The sequence below is a fragment of the Ailuropoda melanoleuca genome, chromosome 4 (genome assembly GCF_002007445.2).
Source record: "Ailuropoda melanoleuca isolate Jingjing chromosome 4, ASM200744v2, whole genome shotgun sequence".
In the NCBI taxonomy this organism is placed as follows: Eukaryota; Metazoa; Chordata; class Mammalia; order Carnivora; family Ursidae; genus Ailuropoda; species Ailuropoda melanoleuca.
Window position 1 is genome coordinate 11,191,095 of NC_048221.1, and position 21,811 is coordinate 11,212,905.

At 54.6% G+C, this 21,811-nt stretch overlaps 1 protein-coding gene across 1 annotated transcript in view; it reads right to left on the reverse strand.

Annotated features, from left to right (window-relative positions):
- BRD4 (bromodomain containing 4) overlaps positions 1–21,811 on the reverse strand; it is an 89,636-nt gene that overhangs the window by 7,055 nt on the left and 60,770 nt on the right. Inside the window, 10 exon segments of the mRNA XM_034657934.1 lie at positions 1–4; positions 7–73; positions 188–240; positions 9,766–9,876; positions 10,940–11,235; positions 11,580–11,779; positions 12,683–12,892; positions 18,867–18,995; positions 20,101–20,463; positions 21,173–21,462. The exon segment at positions 1–4 is cut by the window's left edge and continues 272 nt beyond it. Of these exon segments, the coding sequence (XP_034513825.1) occupies positions 1–4; positions 7–73; positions 188–240; positions 9,766–9,876; positions 10,940–11,235; positions 11,580–11,779; positions 12,683–12,892; positions 18,867–18,995; positions 20,101–20,463; positions 21,173–21,462 (1,723 nt within the window).

Sequence of the window (21,811 nt, forward strand, 5' to 3'; positions counted from 1 at the left end):
GGGGAGGCGGCGGGGGCTGCTGGGGCACAGGGGCCGGGGCCTGCTGCATCTGCTGATGATGGTGGTGATGGTGCTGCAGACAGACAGGCTGACGTCAGGCAGGCGGCACACACCCGGGTACCCTCAGGGTCCGCAAGGGCAGGCGGTCACTGCTCACCTGCTGGAGGACACCCCTGAAACCACGTACCTTCTTCTGCTCCCTCCCGGGGTGCCCCTTCTTTTTCGACTTCGGAGCCATCTCTGCAGAGGGAAAGAGAAGGTGGTGAGGCTCTGGGGGAGAGGACTGTGAGCTGGCCTCGGAGGCAGAGCAAGGAGAAAACAGAGGGTAACTTCAGGAGAAAGGCCAGTGACAGTGAGATGGAGGGTAGCTGGGTTCTGTCTGGGATGGGAGTCGGTCACGGGAAAGGGAAAGACGTGTGGGGTGTCACCTACCCATTGTCTGCCACTTTTCCTAGTGGGGACCATATCTGAAAAGCCTCCCTGCCAATTTCCAGACCACCAGCTGGCTCCATTAAAGGATGACACCTGGGTACACTGGGAGCTGAGCTACGGACACACCTCCTTGTCCAGTGTCTCCCCCTACTTGCTGGTCAGACGCCACCACTATGGTGACCCAAGTGTCTGCACCCCAACCTGCCTTGCTTTGGAACAACCGTGGCATTAGAAAGCATCACATCTATTTAATGGATTACCCAAGTGAGATTCAGAGAAATTAAGGGACTTGCCCCGTGTCACACAGCTAGCTACAGAGTAACAACATGCTGGCCTCCAACTGCACTGCCCTCTACGCTGGCTCCTTCCCAACCTCCCAGGGGAAGCAGATGCACAACTGGGGGTGAGAGAGTGCAGTGGTACTGGCCCATGCCAACAGGCCTGGCCACAGAGTGAGCACTTTAGGGGAGGGTGGGAGGGAAGAAACAGGCCGGCCTCCCAGGAATGACCAGGAGGAAACAGGGAAGGTGCTCACTACCACTGGCCAGCACAGGGAGGCCACCAACCAGCACCCCCTTCCTCCTGGGAGACCGGAATCAGAGAAGTCCCTGTGTTGGGACACAGCCAATGTGCTGCAGGGACCCTCCCGGACGTGCGTGCCCTGGTCTCTCAAGGGCCGATGGCTGGTTGCCGCCGTCGTGTGGACTCGTCCAGGGTGGGCCTGCGCCTGCAAGGAATGTGCAGGAACCAGTGCACACCCACCCCTGCACCCGCCCCCCCGAGTCAGGCTAAGGATCTTCTGCCAGCTGTCTGCCCCTCACCAACAATTGCTGGCGTGCAAACCCCAGTGAGGGAGAGGAGAACCAGTCAATAATACTCATGGGCTGGGAAATGATGAAATCACCAGCCAGGCGGGAGGGGACCCATGGTGCCTTTCCAATTCCTGTCACCAAGAGACACCTCATGGCTTTGTGTGGCATCCCCTAAGCTCCTTGCCAGGGTGCCGGATCTTGCTGGTGTTGGAGGACACATGCTCTGCTACCCCCACTTGCAGCTGCTTCATGGAGGGCCATGCTAAGCTTCTGTGAGGTGCAAGGCCACATTGGGCAGCACGCTACCAAAAGGGATGAGAAGGGACCTCGTGCCCTGCGAGAGCTCACCACTCCATGCAAGAGACAAGACAGCGTGACACAGACCTCAGCAGCTACAGACACATGTCCTCATACAAATGGCAGCAACCGGGGACATCTGGGACACGGGAACCATATGCCCAGCCTCAAACCTGGACACTGGAGATACCAGGATATAGGGTTCAGGGCTCTTTGGGTCACAGCAGGAAACCAGGTGAGAGGAACACTCTTGTGGGTGGGACATACAAAAGGGGACAGTTTGAGTGACTTGCAGGATCACGGCCACGGGACTGGCAGCTGCAGGGTAAAGGAGGCACACTGAACTAGAGAGGTGGGAGGCCCAGGACCAAAGGGACTGACCCTACATGCGCTGGGGGAAAGCGCAACATTCAGAGCCACTGAGCCAAAGGGAGCAGGAGAAAGGGGCCGAGGGTCCCTCCAGGATAGGCACCTCTCCCAGCAGATTCTAGTAACAGAAACTGAAGCTCGAGGGAGGCTGGAATAGCTACTCGCACACTGGGCAGGACTTTCAAAGGCTGGGGGACCGGAAATGGGGGTTAAGAAAGGGGCCAACTGGTAAAGTCTGACCAGGAGAAGACACTGTGTTGTGGGGAGAGGACTGGGGTAGCCTGTCATCTCATGGCCCCAGGGGAAGCACTGTTTTTTCCACCATAAAGAAGGGATGGTGGCTCTGAGCCTTCACTATCTCCCTGCAGCCAGTGAGCATAGAGGACCACATGAGCACTCATGGGGACAAAATGCAGTGGGGTCCCAGGAGATCCAGAGAGCGGGTCTTGGCTGCCTTGGAAAGTGTCCCAGGTCCAGGTCTCCATGAGGAAGTGCTGGTGGTGGGGGGGCAGGCCTAGAGTGGGAGAGCCAGTGGGACGTGTACAGCAGACCTGTAGGACCAGAGGACACTAAAGGGGCCAGCGTTGGGGATCAAGGAGTGCTGGAACCTGTTTGGGACAGCTGCATCTGGCTCACACGGCCCAAGCCTCCTGTCGGGAGTTACTGGTAGGAAGACAAGACAGGAAGTGCACAGCTTCACAACACACCAGCCCCAAGACACCCCACACAAAACTCTCTAGAAAGGGTTACATGAAGATGGCCTCAAGTACTGTGTGATCTTTATTCCATGAAAATCTTGAACTCAACACAAATTTCATCTTTACATAGGATGGTAATTGTACAAAGAATTAAAACGTTTTTTTGTGTGTGTAAAATCTGATTAAAACACTGATTCCTCCCGCCCCCCACCCCCACTCAAGGGAAGGAGACAGGATTGAGGGTAAGGGTAGGGCAGAGGCACAGAGCCCCTTCAACTGACTGGGGAGCTTCGGCACTAGCAGAGGCCCAGGCCACCCACCCCTCCCGCAGCAACTCCTCAGGCCCCCACAGGCCGGCTGGTGTGTCAAGGTGGCATTTCCCCTGCCCGCACACAGGAGGCTGCCAATGAGGAGTGAGTTGGTACTGCTCTCTCTGCTCTATTCCTGGGGTACTGGGCACAGGTGTGATGGCTCGAGTCTAAAGATCAAGTTCTCTGACAGATGGAAGCCCCACGGGCAAGGAGGCCAGGATCCACGGACAGAAAAGGTGCAGAGACCCTGCAGGAGAACTGGCCTGTGGCTATAGCTGGTACGCACGAGTGTGGGAAGGGGCGGGGCAGCACACAGGCCGACACTGTGGGAATCCAGGCTGCCATTTGTTCCAAGACGGCAGAATCTTCCCAGAAAGACAATGCCAACAGCTTCCCAACTGTCCTGTGGGAATCTCCGGGCATGAAGCCCCCTGGCTCCAGCCAGGCCGAGCTACACTGGGAACACATCAGGCACAGGCCAAAGGGCAGCTCAAAATAGTCTGTTTGGCAAATGGAGCTTGACTGGAAATCGACTGGCCAGAGGATGAGAGAGCAGCCTAGGAACTTGCAAGCATCATGGCAGGGCCCTGGAGGCTCTGGGGAGGCTGATCTAGAACACAAAACCCAGAGGACAGGTCCCAGGGTTTCTGCACAGGAGGAGGCCAGTGTCCGAGGGCCTGCTGACGGTGAACTACACCTTCTCAAACTTGCTTCCAGCTCCAGAAGGCGGGCTCCAAGACACCAGGAAACTGCTATAGGCCTTCAAGGAGTACACAAAAACTACACTTTAAAAAGGAGAAGGCGGGGGAAGCACTCCCTAAAACACAGATGCTGTTCCTTAGGGGACTTTTCATCAGGCAGTTTTCTGCTGAAATGCTGGATTCATGACCAAAAAAGGACCGATATTTATTTTTAGAGCAAAAAATCCTATTCAGTGCCTCTCAGAGGGCTTGGATGATGCGGCCACCCTGGCCTGCCCCACCCCCAGAGGCTGTCATTATTCTAGGGCACTGAAGAATAGGAGGGTGTCTGCACTGCCAACACCCCTCAGAGATGTGCACGGAGCAGGCCCCAAGGACTTGGATGGCCTCACGAGGAACTGGTCCAGTGCTCTGGGTTAGAGAGCCCTTTCTCGTCCACTTGCCCAGGGCCCCAACCCCACTGGGGATAGGAATCATGGACTCGAGGGGCTAGGTCAGCTGGCTGCACGGCTGTTTCTCCTCGAGCGCTCCTCAGCAGTGACCTTCCTGAAAGCAGCTCTTGCCCACTGCAGCCTGCTTCTAATTACTTGGGAGGGACAGGGAGGCAGCCCAAGAGGTACTTTCCCCTCTGTGACTTTAGGCGAAGAGGCCAAAAAAGTTGGGAAAATGCCCAACAGGCAACAATGGGAACAATGAAAACAGAATAAAGACTCCAGGGGCCTAGGAGTCAGCTGTAGCTGGTGACAGCCTCCAGCTGATGGAGCCTCACAAGCCACCAGAGAGAGGGCATGCTGAGGGACAGCCCCGCGAGCCTTCAGGTCCCCCTGGTTCCTCACTGGGGAAAGCTCTAGATGTTAAAGAGTGTTCTTCCTTCAGCTGAATGAGACCTCCTCTGGGCTAACATCATTTTAAGGTCCAGGAGGAAAGCAGTTAGAATCCAGACAAAGAGGGAGGGATGAAGAGAGAAAACATACTTGTGATGGGGCCTTGCACACGGAGCAGCACCACATGTATGTGTGTGCAGGGGGGGATTGTCATCACCCGCTGGGAGATGCCACCCACCCGAAGACCCCAGACGACCAGGGAGGCTGGGCAGGACAGCCAGGCAGTCTTTACACAGGAGGCCCGGGTGGCCAGCCAAGCAGGCAGCCTTCCCAGAGGCGGGACTAGGCGTGTACTGCTGGACATGACTAATCCACCCTGGGGGACAGGCCCAGGGCTCTGAGGAATTCCATAACTTGATGGAGTCCTGTCCCTTTCACAGAAGAAAATGGACTTAAGCTATAGCTTGCTGGGAAGGAATCTGGAACTGAAGACCGTTTTATTAAGAGTCCGTGTCCAATGATTAGGCAGGACCTACATAGAGGGAGAGAGAAACCAGTGTGAGAGAAATGGTGTGGAATGTACCGTTCAAGTCACAAGAACAGAAGAACCACAGACCAAGCCAGCCTCCTGTACCCTGCCCGCTGACAGGGCACGAGAGAACGGCGCCGGAGCCTGGCAGCCCTGCCCCCTGCCTGGCCAGCCACAGGCGGCAACAGACCCACCTTCCTTTTACAAGGGGCACAGTTCCGGCACGTGCGGACATCTCCAAAACCACCCAGGGCCCTGTTTATGCTTCTACACAGAACAGCTGCTTCCAGTAACAAGTTCCATGTGCGCCCCGAGTGCAGGCCGGCACTTCCTTTACTGAAGGTCTCTAAATGTGAGAGGCGCCCTCGCCTGCCCTACTTGCCATCACTCCTGAAGACCAACCAAGTGTGCCACACCCATCAAGCACCCCAACTCTAAGCTTGTCCCCTCTGGATCTGCTCTTCTGCACACTGTCTACCTCACGGAAGTGATGCCAGCCCTTCCTCAGGGCCTGGGCAGAGATAAGGAAGTTCCCCAGAAAGGGCCTCTGGACTGCAGGACGTCCAGCAAACAGCCTCATTTCTGCATTCCTACAAACCCCAAGAAACAACCACCACCACCAAAAAATAAAACAAAAAACAACAGTAACAAAAAAACCCCACCAAAAACAACAACAAAAAAACTCCACCCAAATCATAAAAAGAGGAAGCAATTATACAAACTGTCAAGGTGGGGGGGAAAAAATAAAACGAAGGCTGAGGAGCAAAGCTGTCCTCCTTTCCCAGGGCATCAAATGTGTTTCCCCTTGACCGGAGAGGGGCGTGGGGCACGTTCCCACCCACACAGAAGAGCGGATGCCTCTGTTAGAGTCGCAGATGCAACCAATACAGCGCTCCCATGGTCTTCGAGTGTGCGCGTGGGAAAAACCCACCCACCGGCCGGCCTATCATTCAGGGCACATTCCACAAGGCTCGCCCTTGCCCACGACGCCCCAGAGTCCCTTCAGCTGCGACCCCTGCATGTGGGTGTATGAGGGGTCACTTGACAGTACAGGCAGACCAGCTACAGTCCCATCCACCAAGTCTCTTCCTATCCTCACCCCACCCCCATCCCTCCACCAGGGGCCTCTCCCTTTTCCCAAGAGCAAGCGTCACACCCCTGGAGCGGGCAGCAGCAGGCCCCAAGATAGGACTGGGACCCAGTCCCTTAAAGACCCTAGGGGTCGGAAGCTGAGGCTGGTTGTCTGGGAAGAACGCTCCATGGCCTCTGTCTGCACTTTCCAGCTCAAATCTTTCCAAAACATCAAGCATTCCTTTTTCCCCTGGAGCTATTAAGAAACACCCACATGCTCCAATCCTGGGAAAAGGAAACAAGGAGACTAAAATAGCTGGAGTGTGCTCCCACTGCAACTAGAAGACCAGGCCCAAATCCAAGAGCATTGCCCCCACACCTTCCCGAACCCGTCCCGGCCCAGGAAGCTGGCGTAGGAGGATGTGCTCCTAGGAGGGACATGAGCTGTGTGTCCACCCTGCCCAGAAAGACCTGTGAATGGCATGTGGAAAGAGACCATCATCAGCAATGTGATGGGTGGATGGCTGGACAAAGAGTCCTGGGACATCCCTCCTGGTCCCATGAGCCAGGCAAACACGATCCCAGCAGAGGTGACCGGGAGGCCACAGCTCTGCCCATAACCCACCTGGGATGGCCACGGAAAAGTAGCATTTGTGTCCCCAGTACTGAACCCTGAAGCAGATTCAGTCGTTAGCCAGAATTGAAGCTCAACAAAAGACCACAACCCAAGTAATAGCTGGGTTCAGAGGATGTGGCAGGACTGCTCAACAGTGTGCTTCTGGGTGGGCGGTGGGGGAGGCGGGACACACCACATGGTGGCCTGGGAACAGAGCTAGGAAAGTCCAACCCACTTCCCTATCCCCAATCCCCATCTGTGGGGGTACCGCCTCCCTGAACTACAGCTTGGCACCATGGACCAGCCCCATGCCTTGAGCAGCCCACAACATCCTTATCTACGGAGAGAGACCAGGAGAGGTCTACGAAACCACCCACCCCCATCAAGTCCCAATTTCGTGCCTCTGTTCAGTTTCTTTTGGTGATTCATGTCTCTGGACCCTGTCAGCAGAAATGACCCTTAGTACAAGTGACAAAAATAGGCCCTTTCAGGAATTTCGGCTCCGGTCCAAATGGAAACACAAGAACAAGGAGGGCAAAACAATTAAGCCCCCAAAGACCAAAGGAAATACCTTCAGTGCCCCCCACCCTGCCCTATCCCCACTAACTGGTCACAGAAATTGGGGCTGCCTAGCTCCAGGGACCCAGCTCCAGCAGCTGCTGGAGGGAGCTGCCCTGGAAGTGAGTGCAGTTTCCTGTGTGGGATGGGGTGGGGGATGGCTGCATTCAGTGGTGCAGGGGTGGAAGCTCCCACTTTGGGGCTGACAGTGTCTGACCCCGAGGGCACAAACCCACGGGATGGAAGCGCCCAGTCGACCCACAATAGAGCTCTCCAGTGCACACAGATGAAAAAGGAAAAGCCAGGACCTTGAAGACAAATGGGAGCCTTCCAAGACTCAAGGTGCGGACGGTGCCTGGAAAGAGGGATGAGCCGGAAGCAGCCGAGCAAGCCACTGGGGCCGAATTGCTGGAGCCTGGGAGCCCGAAGGCCGGCGGCTCAGAGACTGTAAATCTCACCCTCCTTTCCGCCCAGACAGCTGTTCCCAGGACTCTCAGATTACTTGTTGCACAATCTTTCCATTTCTTTCAAAGGGGGGACAAAAAGGGAAAAATAATCTCAGCAGTCAAGAGCTGCTGGAGATGCCGTCACAGCCACCCCCGCAGCACACGGCGCGAGGTGGGTGCAGGGCACTCAGAGGCCCAGGAGAACTCCCTCCTCAAGCAAACATGCCCCCAAAAAAAGCTTGGGGATCAGGGACAAACGCCACAGTCACAGACTTGCAATCAGGACCTGATGGCCGGGTGCCATGTCGGGGCCAAAGCGGTCTGCCCTCACTGTTTTAACAATCTGGTCCCCAGCCAATTCCAACCTTTGGAGCTTTCTTTTGGTCAACTCTGATCCTTAGGAGAAAAGGCTGTGAAACCCCTAGTAGGAGCAGCCTGCTAGGAACCGCAGGAGGTGCAAAAGCCCAAAGCAAAGTCAAATCCGAGGTGTGGCTGGCACCCAAAGTGAGAAGTCAGTGGCCACCAGGAATGCTAATTGGGCCCAAGAATATGGCCATTCATCCTACTGAGGGCAGTGGGACCTGGCTCCGGGCCAACCCTTCCGGGCAGCCTTGGGGTGTGGCGCCCCCTGCTGGTTGATTAAAAAGCCATGGGGGGGAGGGTTGCTGGTTAGGAAGAAAAGGACAAAGGATGGAGACGGGAGGACAGCAAACTGCCCACAGCAAGTCTCTGCACACAGTGGAGCTTAATAAATACAAAATATAGCTTAATGAGTCTCACTTGAGCCCACTGGAAATGAGGTAGTCCACAGAATTTGGAGTCCTGGAGAAGCCCTTAGCCCACCCCAAGGCAAGCCCTCCAACCCACTAGGGAAGTCTGGTACCCCTTACCATAATAGCAGAGAGGAAGACTAAGAAGGCCCAGAAGCCCTCCCATCCTCTGCTTCCCCAAACAGAAGCAGGCTGAGCCCACACAAGGACCTGTATGTGCACAAGCCTTGGAGTGGGATCACCCAGCTGCTGTGAGCAAGCCTCACACTTTTCTTGGCACAATCAGATCACATTATTTTCATGAACCTATTTAAGTGGGGCTTACTGTTTATTTCCAGTAAGAATAAAATGCCAGAGAGGGGACAGACCTATGAAAGAAAACACCAGGGGTCTTTGTTGCCCAAACACGTTTCCCACTGTGGATATGCAAACCGCAGCCTGCCTGGAGGGACATGCCTAAGGCCCCAGAGCTGGCTCTCCGTTGGTCCGCTGACTGTCTGCTCAGCTGATGGAGCTAGACCTGCCCGGGGGCAACTTCCCTCACCCAGAGACCTACGGCCAGCTCCACCTCACAGCCCAGCCTGGTTGCCAGGGTTCTTCTCTAGCCTCTCCTCCAAGCCAGTGTTAAGCACTTGCCTGCTCCCCAAGAATAATCAGGAAAGCACACACCTGGAGGAAAAGCTCCTCCCCTGCCACCACGAGGCTCTTAGCACCTCTGCCTCCCCTTACCTGCTCCCACCCCCCACACTGAAGCTGCTGCTCAGGTGGGCAGTGGGCTCTGCCAGGGCACCAGGGGGTACATGGGCAGGCCCATGAAACATGGAGAGAGGAACTGTGAGAGGTTGTAGGACATGATGGTCCACCAAATGCGTGCACAGTTAAGAGGAGCCACTACAGCCAAGAGCACCCTCTGGGATGAAAGGCAATGCCCTGAGCCTGGTGACACCAGAGCAGAGAGCAAACTGCTCCATACCTGCAAAAGCACATCACCTGGAACAGCCATGCTGCATGCGACTGTGGCATCGGGAAGACCTTAGGACTGGGCAGGGTCATACTAAGGTCAATGCCACCACCTGGGCCCCCACACCCAAGGTCCTCTCCAGCCCCCCCCCCACCTCCCCCAGGACTGTGCAGTGTCAATACTCTCAGCAACTCCTCCTCAGGGTACAGGGTCACCCATGGCCCAGGTAGAGGATCACCATGGCAGCCCTCTAAGATGGGAGGGCCCAGAAAGTTCTTAGGACCGCCATCTCTGATCTCTAGCAGCCCGGACACATATCTAAGCCCGACACAGTCAAGAATGTGACGAGACACGAAGGAAGACACCTAACCTGTTTCGGAGTCTTCGCTGTCAGAGGAGCTGGACTCGCTGGTGCTCTCCGACTCCGAGGACGAGAAGCCCTTCATCTTGGAGGAGCCAGCAATCACGTCAACTTTCTCAGCTGTAATAAGGCAACAGGGACTGAGTCAGGCAGGGCCCCCACGTAGGAGGCTGCCGTTGGCCATGGGCACACCCCAACAGCCTGCAAGAAGGGCCAGCAGGGAGTCAGTGCCTTGTGAGCCAGAGGGCTGCTGCTAAGAGGCCCTGTTGGTCCCACATTTCCCACTGGTAAGCTGCTAGACTACCGTACACCAGCCAAAACTTGGCTTAATACCAGAATTTCAAAGCCCCTCCGACCTGCGCTGGGTTCCTCAAAGAGTACAAGACAAGGAAGGAAGGAATTCCCTAACACGAGGAACTGCTGGGCTGGGGCTCCCTCAGCTACTTCTTGGGCAGAGGGTGAAGGGGACCCAAAGGGGACACAGCAGAGACAAACCAAGACATGAAAGAGCCCCAGGAGTCTCCCAGCATCTCGGCGTGTAGACCAAGGGCTGAGTGTCACTGTGCAGCGCCCCAGGGAGGGGTCCAAGAACCCCAGGAGGCAGTCCAGGCTGGGAGAGAGGCTGTGCACCATACTCTGACATGGATCCTAAGTCCTACTGGTCTCAAGATAGACGCTGTGAGCTAAGACAAGGCATTTCTAACGGGAAAGAGCTGCCTGGCAGACTGTCAAGGAGGGGGCCGTGTGGAACTAGGGAAGAACAGCAGGCATTGACCAGGCTGACTTACCATCTCTCCTCCTGGGCCCCGCCTCCACCCCCTACGCCTGTTACAAAGAACCAATGGCAGGGTGGGAGTGGCTGGCTTTGGCAGAAGCTCAGTGGCAAGAGTGAGAACAGAAGTGCTCAGAGAAGGGCCCGGGGCCGCTGAGGGCAGGCGGGCCCCAGGTGGGTACCAGCCAGGAGGCCGAGAACGGCACTCACAGCCCAGGGTCCAGTGTGATGTCGTTTCCCCCCGCCCCGCCGAGGTTTCTCTGCCTCGGACACAGCTTTTATAATTGGAGAACAGCCTGCACAGGGAGAGGGCCCAGTCTGGAAGGCAAAATGAACTGCGGATAGCCCCCTCCCTCTCGGCTGGGACGGCCAGGACTGAGAACACACCCTGCCCAGGGGGCCCAAGGGCACCTTGAGGTTTCCTTTTCTTCCGCAAACAAGAGGTTACATAGCGCTCCAGTTCTCGCAGGGTGGACGGCTTCAGAGTCTCAAAGTCAATCTCGATCTCATCGGGGTTGGAGTTCTTGAGGGAGGGCTCCCGTGACTGGATGATGTGCACCACACGGCCCAGCTTCTCGCCAGGGAGCTTATTGATGTCCAGGCTGAGCTGCCGCTTCTCCTCATATGACATGGGCTTGCACTTGTCCTCCTCCTCCGACTCGTACGCAGGAGGGGGCTTGCTCTTCATGGGTGCTGGCTCCTTCTTGCTATGAAGGGATGATGCGGACACTGTGAGGAACAGGTGTCCTGGGAAAGCCAGGCACCCATTCCTCCATTTGGAGCTTAGTGGACGGCTTCCACACCCCCACCCATATGGCCCTCGAGGGAAATGGGAGGCTGGCAAGGCCTTCTTGGAAGCACCTGCTGGAGACAAGACTACAAACCGTGCTCTGTCCTCGCCTTCTGCTCCATGCTACCTGCTATCCTCCCTCCCTTCCCAAACACAGTGGGCACCAGAGATCTATCCTAGAGGAAAGGGCAGACATGCAACCTCCCTACCCACCATAGCGGGGCAGGGCTCCCACCCAGGGCAGACTGGGGAGGCACAGACCTCGCATTGCTGTTGCTGCTGTTATTTTTCTTGGTCTTTTTGGGAGGAAGTTCCTTGGCTTTGCTCTTCTTATTCTCCTCCACTTCCTCCTTCTTTTTGTGCTTTTCCTTTTTCTTTTCTTTTTTGTCTTTCTCCTTTTTCTTTGGTTTGTTCTGCTGGGGCTGGGAGAGGGCTGCAAGCTGCTCGTGCACGGCTTTGAGCTGTGAAGCAGACAGGCAAGACACACACGCCCATCATCCTGGTCTCTGTGTGGACCCCCAGGCGTCAGGGGGCAAGGGAGGAGGGAAGCACAGGGAGGCGGCTTGGCCCTCAGCCTTGTGAGACCTATTGACTCATGGAATTTTCAAAGCGCCCATGCCCACCCAGGCCACTGACTCCAAGGGTGGCCAGTGTCGTCCTTTGCTAGAGGAGCTGCCTAAGCTGGCAGACACGGAGCTCCATGGCAATCCAGGAGGAGGGTCCCCTGAAGGCTGGGTACTAAGGCACTGTTGTCTGGTTTGTAGGGCCCCAGGAGAGATGGACATGCTGGCTCAAGCTCCTCCTTCCAGATACTGGAAAGATCTAGAAGCCTCACCTCTGCCCACAGAACAGCCACATCTCCCCAACAAAACATCCATGAATGTACAATTGACTCTTGAGCACAGGTCTGAACAATGGAGGTCAACGTATATGTAGCTTCCCCGCCGCCAATCAATATAGTACTGTAAATGTATCTTCTATTGTTTACGGTTTTTTTTTCACTTTATTAACAGCTTACTTTATTAAGAATACAGTACATAATGCACGTAACCTATAAAACATATATTAATCAACTATTACAGGTAAGGCTTCTGGGCAAGGGCAGACTATTACAAGTTTTCTGGGGGAGTCAAAAATTATACACAGATTTTCGACTGCACGGGAGGCCAGCACCCCTAAACTCCACATTGCTCAAGGGTCAACTGTGTGTTTATAATGCATGTGCACCTGGCACAGGGGGACCAGTGGGAATTCTGCTCCTGCTGGAACTCAGAACTGGAAGTCCCCATATCGTGGAGACCCCTGGGGAGACAGCCCAGTCCATGGATTCTGGGCACTGGGAATGGGGCCTCCTGCACCCTCACCTGCTCCTGGAGCTCTGCCAGCCGCTGGGCTCGCTCCTCTTCAGAGTCATCGGTGGAGCTGTCACTGTCCGAGGAGCTATCGCTGCTGCTGTCGCTGGATGAGGGGGGGGCCACCACTTTGGTGGGGGGCGGCACTGCCGGGGAGGACACGGCCACTACAGGCTCCTCTGGCTCATCTGGCATCTTGGCAAAGCGCATCTCGAACACATCCTGGTGGGGGGAGAAGCCGTGCCCATGATGGCTCCCAAGTGCCTAGGCATGTGCAGCAGGGGGCTGCCTGCGATGTGGCTCAGCATCACCACAGCCTCCTTGGCTGCTGGGATTGACTCAACAGGAAGTAAGCGGGAGGGTCAAAGAGAGCTGAGCTGATGGTGACCCCCCGATCCTGCCCACTAAGGCAGTGGGTGGGCCAAGACCACTTGCCAGTTCTTCCAACACTCCTCACAAATTTCACTTTGGAAAGAAATACGCTCCTGCCATGGCCTGGCACCCACTCCCCAGGAGACAGAGCCCAGGTAACATGTGACCCAGGTCACAGAAGGCAGCTGGTCCACTGACGATGTCTGCTTGTGGATTGAAGACAGATGGCAGGTCAAGGGAAGGACCCACGAAGTGCCCAAAGGCTCTCGTCAGGTCTGTGCTTATTCAGCACTTCCTCAGGGAGCCTTCTGGATGCTGGGGCCAGGCACCAAGAAACAGCAGTGAACAGAACAGGAGCCTCTGCCCACTTCTGGTTCACATTCCTGTAGGAAGTGGTTGCGTTCTGCAGTTTCAGAAAGCATTCCAGGCAAAGGAAACAGCACATGCAAAGGCCCAGCCCTGCAGTAGTAAATGTGCCTGGCACACAGCCCATGGCCAGCGAGGCAATTGAGCCTCTGCTACAATGGGCCCGTGTCTGCATCTGCCTCCCCACTCCTCAGAGATCACCTCTGTGGCATGTAACTGAGCAGAGCCATGCCAGTGGCTGATCTGTCTCCAGGGCATGCCCAGCAAGGTGGGAAAGGTACAGGAGAGTGGCTGTGGGGGGCGTTGAGGATGGGCTGGAGGAGGGAGTAGGTCTTGTGAGGTGCCAGTGACCCAAGCAAAGGCCCCAGAGCTATTAAGCATGGGATCCCTTGACAGGAGACTGAGACCTTCCAAATCTAAGACCCAGGAATCTGATGGAACTCATGTGTGGTCACAGAGCTTGGGAGCAATAGCTCCGCCTGGGGATCTGGGTCCACCTGTGCTGCCTCACCAGCCAGCTGGCAGGTCCCTTCCTACCCTGAGGGCTCTGGGATCATAAACCCAGTGATGACTCAGGACAGAGCACAGCTGTGAAAGGAAAGAGCTAGCTTCCCAGCAGGATTTTAGGACCTGCTTTAAGCCTGCAAAAAGTTGGTCAACATGGTATCTCACGTAAGAGAAGAGGCCTTCCCCAAATGTGAGTCGATACTTCAGAGAAGCACGGCCCAGGAAGGCTGTGGGATCAAGCTCTAGGGCTGCTGTGTCAACCAAACTTGGCTACACTTGACACAGCTGGCCCTAGAAACCTCTCCTGGAAACACAGCTTCAGGTTTCCCCTCCCCAAGGCAGCTAGGAAAGGTGACCCAGGGAAAAGGGTAGGTTCATCCGCAACTGCAGTACTGTCCCCTCCCCTCCAGACCACCCAGTTCAGCCTCCTCCAAGGCAGCTCCTCCTCCCACCAAGGGAAAACCTAGACTTTGCCGTCTAAATGGTTTTGCTACCAGACTAAGTACTGGAAGGGTAATGTCTTATTTAATTCACACAAAAATAAATTCTGGAGCAGGTCTGACGGCAATGGGGAAGACACACAAAAGGGCTGAGCAGAGACCATCACCGCCCAGGGTGCCAAGGAGACAGAGGCTCACACCAGAGCAGGGGCCCCACAGTGCCGCGGATACAGGCAGGCCTGGGTCCCCAGGAGCCCTACACAAGCATCCACGAAAAGCCAGGCCTGCTGCCCAGAAGCAGAGGGCAGGTTAGAGGAGTGTGCCTGGTGTGTCAGGACCCCACCAAGGGAAGAGGGCGGCAGGCACAGCCAAGTACTTGCTGTTGCTGGGAGGTGAGCCTTTACTAGGTGGGAGCTGCCTCGTGCCACCTGTCTGCGTACCCAGCCTCTCCTGCCAACTGCCAGACAGTACTACTCCTGCCACTCCCTACTCCTCCCCAACAGGCTGTGGCTGTTGGGGAAATTGGGGGCAGGGGCAGGACTCACCCTGTGGCCTCTTTCCACTCCCAGGGTACTCTAGGGCCCTGCCATCCCAAGACCATAAATAGCGAAGAGCACAAGACAGGAGGCTAGGTGGGCTGGCTGGGAAAGCACTGCAGCACCTGCAAGCTGGGACTCCTGGTTTCCTGGCCATACCCAGTTGTAAGACCTGTCCTCCTCCCATCTACTCTGGCCCCAGTGGGGGACATCCTGGGAAATGTACTTGAGCCTTACTTAGTGCCAGTGAGCCAAAGGCTACGGCAGAAGAACCCTCCCAAGTGGCTGAGATAGGATGGCACCTGCTGAGGCCTACTGCGTGGTAAACACAAATGATGTGCTCCCTGCCCTCAAGGAGTGAACACAAATAGCTGTAAAGTGCTGTAAGTGTTAAGGTGGAAACAGAAACGGGGCGTTGGAGAGCCTGTGGGAAACCCGAAAGCTAAGGATGAGTGGGGGACATGATGCCAACAGCTACAGAGATCCAGCAAGGATGGCTCTAAGGAGAGAAAGGTGTGACTCATGAATCCAGGTGCTCATCCTGGTGGCCAGGTGGAGAATTGGTGGAAAGGGCGTGGGGTCAGGCAAAGGGATGCTAAAACCAAATGAGATGCACTTAGATTAAGGTCTTGTGAGGGAGGACAGTGATGGCAAGGAGCAGTGAATACCAACCACCAGCATTCTCTAGGGGAACAGGGGCTCAGTCTCCCACACTAGGACTTGTAGTGTCTCCAGGTGGACCCAGCTCCTCCACCGATGCCATCACTTCCACCCACACTGCGACTCTAAGCATCAACCAGCAAAGCACACTGTTTCAGAGCATGTGTCTCCTCTTGCTAGAATGTTCACCTACTCTGGGCTGCATCAGATTCATGGGCAAGCACACCCCCCACCCCTCTAGTTAAACCAGTTGCTGGAGTGCCAAAAGGTCAAGCATGGTCAAGTCTGGATATGTCGGTGGGGCATGGCCATACCTGGGCATACCAGGGCCCGGGGGATGGGGGTGGTGGCAATGCAGAATGCAGGCAGTGGCAGGTCACTAGGTGCCAGGTGCTGGAGACGCAGCCATGAGTGGACACACAGACAAACACATTTACACACACCTCAAAAGCTTCCTGCCTCTGGGATCTAATGCAGGATATCCCAATGCAATTTTCATTTTTCCTTGCTGTAAAAATAATTGCATACCACCTTGAATTTGCACTTTTTCTTGAAATAGAATTCTGGTAATCTACATGGGTACCAAACTTCCTAAATGACTCCTCACTTCAAGACAGAGTAGAGAGAGTACCACCAGAAGCTCTGGGCCTACCAGATAGGCTGGCAGGCCTTAGCCCAAGCCAGCCTTGGGCTGAGGAAACCCTGAGCCCAGACACTCCTGGCTGTCTTTGTGACCATGGCTGCCAGGTGGTGGGATGTGAGTTTTCTAAAGGCCTGAACTTTATAGAGACCAGAAGAGGAAAACACAGTAGATCCTTTTCCATGTAACTTTTCAGGTAAATCCCAGTCCTTGGGCACAGTCTACTTAAGAGGAGGCAGGTCTAACACCTCTTGAAGAGGCAAACAAGAACTGGGACTTTGTTGCTCCTCCCTCTTTCTGGACAATCTAGTCATCTAAACCATGCTGATCCAGGAAAGCTTAGAGAGGAAGAGGAAAAAGCTTGAAATGCCACAAGCCCAGTAACTACCTTCCAGACAAGAAGCCCTTCATGTCAACTCTGCACTTGAAGCAGATATCTCCACCTGCCTCGTAGCAATGGAGAAATGACATTACTTTCAGTAACACTGCAACCCACCCTGAGGTGGGCAAAGCAGGCGAGGGGCAGAGGCAACTCCATGCCAAATGGCTCACCCAGGCACTGCCCCTGCCTGAAATGGACCCTCTTTCAGGCCAAGGACCTTACCTAGGCCAGCCTGGTATGTTTAGAAAGAGGCTACTGTGTGGAATATAGCTCAGTGCTCTTGCTATGGGTAAACCCCATGTTTGGGCCATGTTCACGCCACTCCCAGGAGAAAAATGAAGAAAAACCAAAATCAAAACCCTTAAAAAAAAGGCAAAAATATTAGAGAGAGAGAGCGCTAGAATATATTAGAGGATTCTTTCTCTTTTCTGTTTTTTTAAAGTAAAGTAGCTCAGAATAGCAATCTTGGGGCTGACAGAGAACTTGTTTTGGTTTAGCTGTTTCCAGGAGGGCAAATAAAGGGTATGGGTATCAATCTGGGGAAAAGCTACCGCCTTCCCCTAGTCTTCCCAAGAGGAGGTTGAAGACACAGATCTGAGGGCACCACTGCCACCTGGTGGCCACGTAGGAGAATTGCCATAAAATCATAAAGTCTGAGCTCCGTTAAGGACGGGAAATGCAGAAGTAAACAGTGAAAGGGCAGCTTTGTTAAGAAATCAGAGAGCACCAAATTAAGAGCCACCCCCCCCTTGAAAAAAAACCTCAGCAAAAATAAGACCAAAAAACAATCAGGAGAAACTGTAAAAACTATCGAGGCTGAATGTGCCCTTTAATTAACAGCCAGGTTCATACATTAGTTAGTTTTTTATCTACCCTAAGAGCTTCAGGACATTCCTTTGAACCCAAGGCAATCCAAGACCCAGACCAGGGGCCAAGTGAAGGAACAGGAGAGAGTGCACCTTGGCTCCAGTGTGAGGACGTAGGAGACACTATGATGTTGAGTCTGGGACAACATGTGGAGCTAACACAACTAGAAGGCAGGTGAGCAAAGGGACTCAGGCAGCCTCTGAACAGAACAGACCCACAGACTGCCAAAAGCAAGTCCTCACCTCTGCCCTGGAAGCACTCCACAGATGGCTAGGAAACCCAGGTGTGAGGAACCCCCCCCCCCATCTACCTCCCCCCAGCCACCAGGTGGGAGTGGGACAGGAGATGTGCAAACTGGCACTGGGCTCCAACCAGACTGCCTGCCCCTTGTGATGGCAGGTGAGCCAGCCCAGGGCCTGCTCTGAGAACAGAAGGGGTCTTGGGGGGAAAAGACTGGAAATGTTTATATCTGTAATTTTAAAGAATTTAAAAAAAAAAACATTATGAAAGTACTAAATATACTTTATTCTCCATATTTTTACGAGTGGGGTTTTTTGGGTTTTCTTTTTTCTTTTCTTTCTTTTCTCTCTCTCTCCTCTCTCTCTTTCTTTTTCTTATTTTTGGTAATCTCTACACCCAATGTAGAGCTTAAACTCACGACCCCAAGATCAAGAGTGGCAGGATCCACCGACTGAGCCAGCCAGGTGCTCCAATTCTCCGTAATTTTTAACCCCTGATCCTTCTACCCAAAGATAACCACTGTTGAAATCTGAGTAAATTTTTCCTTTTTTAAATCAAGCAAAGTGAAGTCAGGTCATAAATTATGTGGTCACCTGCCCCCCTCCCTTCCACCCACACTTGTTTGACAGTGTGCACCACCCAGATCAACCTGAAGGGGCCACAATCCCCAAGGGCACCCATGAGGGAGATGTGGCCTCACAGAATGCCTCGAAGCAGCAACCCCACAGCTAGAAGGCAAAAGATTTCAAGGCTCTGGTGTAGAAATGCCCACAGACAAACGGTTACTTCAGCTCACAACTGTATCCAAGTGTCTACAAGACTGTCATACACCAACGTGAGACAGGTCTGTTTTGGAGTACAGATTGGGCCATCCACAGCACGTGCACGCTTCCTGGCCAAGGGCAACCAAATGCAGTTACTGGGCAGGGGGCTTTCAGTGGGACACCCCAGAACAAAACCCCAAATACCCAAGACCCAAACTAAGCACCTGCTTTAATTATAATGAAATAATCTCAATGTAAAAGAACACGTTATCCTGTTTGAGTCCATCTTCAAAACAACACAGCATCATACCAAAGCAAATAACAGAAATAAAATAAACAAAGGCCCACAGGGGCCTGGCCCACATAGGACCCCAGCCTGCCTACCACAGGATGTTGTGCTCGGAGCTTCCCCAGAACCTCACCTGCAGCTTGCGGGCCATGGCCACCACCTCATGGTCAGGAGGATTGTACTTGTAGCAGTTGGAGAACATCAATCGGACATCAGCACCAAATTCCTGAGCATCACGGTACTCACGGGCCTCCAGTTTAGACTGAAAAGACAGACAGGTCCTTGTTGGTTATGCCTGCCCCTGTTCCAATGGGGATGTGACAGCCAGAAGGGCTGCCTGTAGAAGCGAGCTGGCTTCTCAGTGGAGCAGAGAAGAAATCATCATCACCTTACTTCTTCTCTATGTCAAGTGGACAAGGAGACACTCAAAATCAAGGCTCAGGGATGGGAAATGCCCTGCTGCCATGCCAGACCCACCCACCCTGGCCACTGTGATGGGCTCTGGGGCAAGAGGACACAAAATAAATGGAGGAAGAGCTTAAGCCAGACTCTAAGGGGAGGGCTAGGATGAGTTCTGACCTGACATACATTTCTCTTGGTGACAAAGGGCAGGACACTGGTCAAAAGGAACACAAGCGGGGGCCCCACGTGGTGCAGTCGGTTAAGTGTCTGACTCTTGGTTTCACCTCAGGTCATGAGATCAAGCCCCAAGTCAGGATCCGTGCTCAGCGTGGAGGCTCCTAAAGTTTCTCTCTCTCCCTCTCCCCTCTCTCCTCCTGTCCTTCCCCACACTTGTTCACGCGCTCTCTCTAAAATGAATACATCTTTAAAAAAGGAAGGGTAGGGGGACACAAGCACTGCCTCTCCCCACGGGTCCCATGTTTGGGCAGGCTTACTCCACTCCCAATCAAAAATGCAAAACGGCTTAAAATAAACATAATCAAAAGGCCTCAAAATACTACAATGAAAATGCTAGCACTGTATGCCTCCTACTGAGACATGACATCAAGGCCCTCTGCATGACAGAGCCTGGCAGAGTCACCGACCCTCAACCTGTCTTGGAGCACCTACTGTGCAAGGTGCCTATGGGCAGTGGGGCCCAAGGCCACAGAGGGCTTGTCTCTAGACAAGAGGGCAGCAGTGCTGTCTGAGAAGAAAATGCCCAAGCATGAGATCCTGGAGGTTGTCCCCACAATTCCCAGCAGGGGGCGCTGGGCTTCTTTGAGCTGTCGAGAAGAAAAGCTACTAAGGGCACAGTTCACCAGAGCCCAAAGCCTGGGCCCTCCTCTTGGATTAGCCTAGGAGGTTCTGACCTTCTCTGTCCCAGGAAGCCCCATCCCCAGCTCTGGGAGGGGATACCTGCTCACCTTGATTGTGCTCATGTCCATGGGGTGCTTAATGATGTCACAGTAGTCGTGCAGACCCAGCGCCTCTACATCCACGGGCTTGTAGAATGGCCAGGCGTAGGCTGCGTGCTTCTTGGCAAACATCTCCTTGAGGATGCCACTGCAGCACTTAAGCTGCTCTGAGACCTTGCTGCTCTTATCCGGCACTGGGTGCTGCTGTGAGTCGGGCACATCCTTTTTGGGGGGCTTCACAGGCCGGCTACTCTCCCGCCGGGGGCCCAGCTTGGTGGTCTTAGGCTCCGGGGGTAGTGATGGTGGTTCATGAATGGGGTCGATGGTGGTGGGGGTGGTGGTATCTGCTTTCCTCTTAACTCCCTTCTTTGTCTGCCAAGAGCACACGTGCAATAAGCGTGGTCAGAGGTGGCTGCTGGCACGGATGGCCCTCAGGTCACTCCTGAAGCTAGGTCCTTTCTAGGGTTCCAACATTCTCAGGGAATGAGACTCAAAGGTAACTCCACGGGTGAAGAACCGTGGCAAGAAAAGACCTTGTCCCACCACTCTGCTCTAGAGCTGGGACAGGACACCCACCAGCGACAGGAGGAAGCACACACCCGAGTACAGAACCTGCTCACTGGAGCCCAAAGAAACCTCTGGAAGCAGCTTCCTACTTAATGCCAGGGAAGTCGCTCAAAGCCAAGCCTCATCACACTGGCCCCCCCCAGGAGGTATATTACAGAGACTACTTGGGCAGCATCTGCAAATATGCACGGTCTGCCTGAGAAATACAGGAGAGGACGTCAGGAAGCCCCAGCAAGGTGGGTCTCAACTATGGAATCTCCAGGCCATCAGGGAAGCAGCTTCTAGGCTGCGACTTAAACACTGCACAATCCACCCCCCCCCGCCCCCCCCAAAACACCCACAAGTGCCTCAAAAGCCAGGACAGGCTCTGCATGAAGCACTGGCAGGGACAAGTGACTGTCTCCTGCCAGCCTCACTGCTATGCAGCAGAAGACAAGAGCGGGGGCGCTAGCTGAAGTGGCAGGAACCCGCCAGCCGCCAGGCCAGGCCGCACACGCACGCACAGGATGCTCACCTTCACAGGCTGTGGGGTGGCCGCGATGATGGGCGGGTGGCTCTGCACAGGCTGGGGGTTTGGTGCGGGTGGGGGTGGTGGCTGAGGGGGAACTGGTGGGGGTGTCTGCAGTGGCTGGGGAGGCACCACTGTCATGACGGGGGTCTGGACAATGAGGTCTGGGGTGACCGCAGGGAAGGGGTGAGGTGTGGCCTGCACTGGCGGAGGGTTCTGCTGGGGGGTCTGGGTCTGCGGAGGAGTCGATGCCTGCGTTGTGTTTGGTACCGTAGAGACGCCAGGTTTTGCCGTCCCTATCAATCATAAAACGGACAGGTGGTTAGATGCCGAGCCTGACACATGCTGGCTGACCTAATGGGGACACTGTCACATGTGGTGAGCACACATGTGTGTGGGCATGGCCCACAATGTCACGGTAACTATTCGCCTTAGAGACAGAACAACCCAAACACCCCAGACCTCGGCCAAATTGGTCCACCTGCCCTCGGGTTCTCTGAGAGAAGTAGCACACTACATTCCACACTTCCTGAGGCATCCTGGCTTCAAGTCCCAAATCAGGCACAAAGACGCCTTCAAGAGCACGGAGGCCTGGGCCAAAGGAGCAGGAAACACATGCTGAGAGTGAGCACCAGGACAGTAGAT